This window comes from Saccostrea echinata, unplaced genomic scaffold (genome assembly GCF_033153115.1).
Source record: "Saccostrea echinata isolate AGI-Se365-2 ecotype Australia unplaced genomic scaffold, CSIRO_AGI_Sech_v1 ptg000001l, whole genome shotgun sequence".
In the NCBI taxonomy this organism is placed as follows: domain Eukaryota; kingdom Metazoa; phylum Mollusca; class Bivalvia; order Ostreida; family Ostreidae; genus Saccostrea; species Saccostrea echinata.
Genome location: NW_026889750.1, coordinates 44,230,001 through 44,234,393, shown reverse-complemented (window position 1 = coordinate 44,234,393; position 4,393 = coordinate 44,230,001). Strand labels below are relative to the sequence as shown.

The 4,393-nt window shown below is 31.8% G+C and overlaps 1 protein-coding gene across 1 annotated transcript in view; it reads left to right on the top strand.

The window, feature by feature from the left end:
* Positions 1-402: 402 nt before the first annotated feature.
* Positions 403-4,393, top strand: part of LOC133197714 (uncharacterized) — a 22,744-nt gene continuing 18,753 nt past the window's right edge. The window contains exons 1-2 of the mRNA XM_061333893.1: positions 403-486; positions 2,126-2,282. Coding sequence (XP_061189877.1) covers positions 2,180-2,282 — 103 coding nt within the window. The 5' untranslated portion in view covers positions 403-486; positions 2,126-2,179. The remainder of the gene's footprint in view (positions 487-2,125; positions 2,283-4,393) is intronic.

The following is a 4,393-nucleotide window of genomic DNA, read 5'->3' as shown; positions in this document are numbered from 1 at the left end:
CTATTCCATACAATTTTGCCAGATTAGACAGAATTGATAGTGCACGAAAAATGCAGGAAACTCTTTGAAATTTATGTTGTTTAGATTATTTACAAGTACAATACATTTGTTTGGAAAATATATTAATTAAATGATAAAATTATTCGATATTTTTGGAGTCTAGAAATTATTCAAGAGTATTGCTTGAATTACTAAGTTCTGGACAGTCAAGTTTTCTTTTTTGTTCACAATGTTCGAAACTTTCAATGTGAGATGTTAACATTTGGCATTAACTTGCAAGCTTGGTCACTATATGTCTTTAGTCAATATCACTTGACACGGATCCTTATAACTACATATCAACCTAAACTGAAATTCATAATTGTATAGTATCATTTCCACTTGTTTAGAAACAAAGACTTTCCCCAGCAGAGAATCTCAAATTTTGGTGTGAGAGTGGGCTGGATCAAGATGGATTTCAAAAAAAACTAATTGACAGAAAAATTGGTAGGAAATACATTTTGAACTATTTGTAGAACTGTAGGTTATTCTTATCAAAATAGTAACTTTTTTTTATCTCACCTGTACCAAAGGCTCTGTGAAAAATTTTTTCTGATTGAAGGTCAATTGTTAACCTGTCAAATATTGACCTGTCAACATGGGTAGTTGATAATTAAACAGAATCACAACCTAATGTTTTACAGTAAAGGGACTCTTTCAGTCTTTGTCTGTAAACTCCATTTGATCCTAAATTTCCTTCGAAACATCATTAAAGTTTTTTAGTTGTATATGTTTTTATTTTGAGGAAAATCATGTGGCCCAGTTTGAAAAATTGAACACTTTAAATTTTTTTGCCAGAGATTTTGTGCTCTGTGCTAGCTTTGACTAGAGATTAATATTTGTTTTATTGTACACCTCTGAATTTTGGTGCTCTACATCTGTATATGCTAACAAAATTTAATAATATTTATCAATGAGTTTGTAAAGTATTTTGTAGTTGACTGTTCCACTAGTATGTAATATGATATACAGGGTGTTTCAGCAAACATGGCCTGGCTTTGCGGTTTCAGTATAAAGTTACACAGTATTAAGGATGCTGGGGGGTCAACAAATTAACCATAAATTAACCACCAGATTTAACTTAATTTTTTAGATATGATATCTTAGGCTGTCAACTATCATTTGGCAAAGAAAAATTTCAAAAATTTTAGTTTTAAAATTTGATCATTTTCTATATCTTCATATGGAGCTCTTCTTCTAAAGGAGATCAATATAGTCTAAAAATGGCCACAACCCTCCAGCCTCTTTAATGTGACAAAATTTTTGCAAAAATGAAAACCACATAACAAAACAATTTTTTCAATATGAAATTTGAAGTAATGCTGAATCAATTACTTTTTAAAACAGGCATTTTTAAAGTTTGAACATCAGCAGCAGTTTTCAATTTAACGTCATTTTTATGTGTTGCAAAAAGCTGCAATGTTGTAAAGTTAGCGTCCTCAATTTGTCTTTGAAGTCCTGTATGGCATATATTTTGACATCATTTGAAGTCTGTTTCTTAGAAAGATAGTTTTCATATGAGTACATGTACTTCTTTTTTCAAAATCTTATGCACTGGTTTTGGTGATTTTGGAGATTTTCTGTTTGTATTGTTCAGTTCAAAAACATCCATAGATCCATTTTTAGAGAAAAAAATCTGACAACCTGATTTTTGAAGAAGTAATCAAAATTCAGTGGAAAAAATATAATGATGTTATTTCATATTATTTATATCACAATTATATTGCCGGAAATTTGCTATAACATACAGTTATAATTTTGTAAATATTATATTGTTGTGCAAAAATATAGACAGCAAAAGTTGAGACATGTTTGTTGAAACACCCAGTATTTATATATGTATAACTAACTATAATTACCCAGTAAATAGAATTACTCTCCTAATTACAGAACAAAGGGTGTCTTCATTTTGTCTTTTTTGTGTACTATATGCAAATTAACATCATTTCAATTTTTCATCAACTTTGCGAGTGATACTCTGGATTACTAGTGATATCATAGCATGTATTTATTAATATTGAACAAGTATTAGTAAGTATTTCTGTCTGTATTTCCATTTAATTTTCTTCAAAATGTTTATTTGAAGGATTTGGTGTTTTTACCACCCAGCAGTTTTCAAAGGGTAGTTTTCTTTTGGAGTATGTGGGAGAAAGAATTACTCCAGAAGAAGCAGAAGAAAGAGAGAAAAGGAAGAAGAGGGGTCACTGCTACGTTTATTATTTTAAGTGGAATGGAATGCGTTGGTAGGTATAAAAGAATAAACTTAGTTTCTTTCGTGCTCTGAAAGTCAATTGCAGTATAAGTCAAAGAAGTATGTAATCAAGGGATAGACGTGCATTAACTTTGAACCAAATCCAACATTGTTCTGTCTAGGGTTGGACCGGTACTCGGTACCAATACCATACCGAATAGTTACTGAAAAAAACACGTGAAAAACCGTTTCATTTAATACCGGTACTAATAACGGTACAATTTTCATGGCCCCGGATCGAAAGATTCCGGGGGTATATTGTTTTTTTAATCTTTGAAACATTTTAATACATTCAAAATGATTTAAAACTCGCTAAAATTTAATTCTCCGCACATTGAAAGGGTAGGCTAAGTAACGAAATGGATGCTTAGTATGACTGTCCGACACTTGCTTTTGACTGCCGATATTCGAGGTAAATCAGTACATATATTTTTGTTTATAAAAAAATTAAATACATTCAAATTAATCGTGTTTCAATTTAATTAATAAAACTGATAATATAAAATGTAAATTAAAAAGGCAAAATGTCGCAAAAATGTGATGTGCATTTCTATCCATTTTCTAACGTTTCTTTGTTTAGTGCGACCAAACAAGATGGGTCCTAGCAACCATGGAAGTTGTTTATACTTGTGATTATTAATTTGTTTGAGATTCAATTTATTTGTTTTGTTGATCATTTATTAAAAGGTTGAAATATAAATATAGTTTATAAGCTCATTCTGGGTCATAACATTGAAAGGTTGGTGATTTACTGAAAGCATACATTTGTTATGAAATGAACCCTCATTCTCATTCATCAAGGTATAGTACCGTACCGTTAAAAATACCGTATCGTTTCAAAAATATCGGTATGGTATCGTACCGTTTCATCCTTAACGGTATCCAACCCTAGTTCTGACTTCAGTATAAACCCTGAAACAGCATATTCAATTGATTTATGCATGTGCACTTAAATCAGATGAAATGCATTTCAGTATGTTTTGCTTTCCGATGAAATATATAGTTTCCAATATTTCATAATTATGTTGCGTAACACTCTCCAATTCTTTAACTTGTTCTCTAATCTGGCAAAATCTTATGAAACCATTGATGGCCAATATACACAAGTTTTACTGTGTATATATAATCAATGATGAAATATAAATACCTTCACATATACTTATTTTTCTGTTTAATCACACCAAATTGAAATATTTTGTAGGTCATTATTTTGTCCTTAGTAAAGATTTGACCTTGATCAGATTAATAAAGGTCAATTTACAGTGACACAGGTTATTTTAGTTCTTATTGCAGTGTTGTCCTTAAGACCAGGGGCCAGGGAATTTCCCCTCCTATAATGACATTATCCCCCGGTTACTGTAGTATTCTTCCTCAACCCCAAGTTAGGAGAGGAACCCCAAACCCCCTTCTACTTTTTGAATGTCCGCTGCTACTTCAGTTCTTTTTTTTTTTTGAAAAATACATAGTGATTCATATATTTTGACCACTATATTGTGATATGTATTAATGCATAACATGTGTATGTTCCTGCAGCCCTAATATTTCATATGACAGGGTTCTCCACAGGGGGTTTTACCATGGCGGCCCATCATGGTAAAATTTATTTGCGCAGTGGTTAAATGAGCTGTGCCATGGTCAAAATCGGTGGCCGCCATGATTTGATATTTATTGCATTTCAGCATTGACACCTACTTTCAATGACTTGAGTTGTTAATTGTGTTTATACTACATGCACCTCGAGAGAAAGTGGACGGAGCTGAGCTAAACAAACATGGTCGTTGATCGGCGACTATGCTGTGAAGTATGACAATAGAGAGTCAATCAGCTAACGATTAATATCTTGAGAGTAAATTTTCCTGTACACATGTACTTGCGGGGAATTCCAACGTGTTCACTATAATAAGATAACAGCAGATTTACAAAGGAAACACAACATGATAACCGACAAGATCCGATTCAAGTTTGTGTGCCCAGAAAAAATAACCCTTTTACAATTTCCTATTCATTTGTATTTAATCAATTCCCCATGTTCTGTTTTTAAGTATTAACTTTATTATATTTCTGATGATGTACATAAGTTCCAATTGCTGTCTAAGTTTTAGA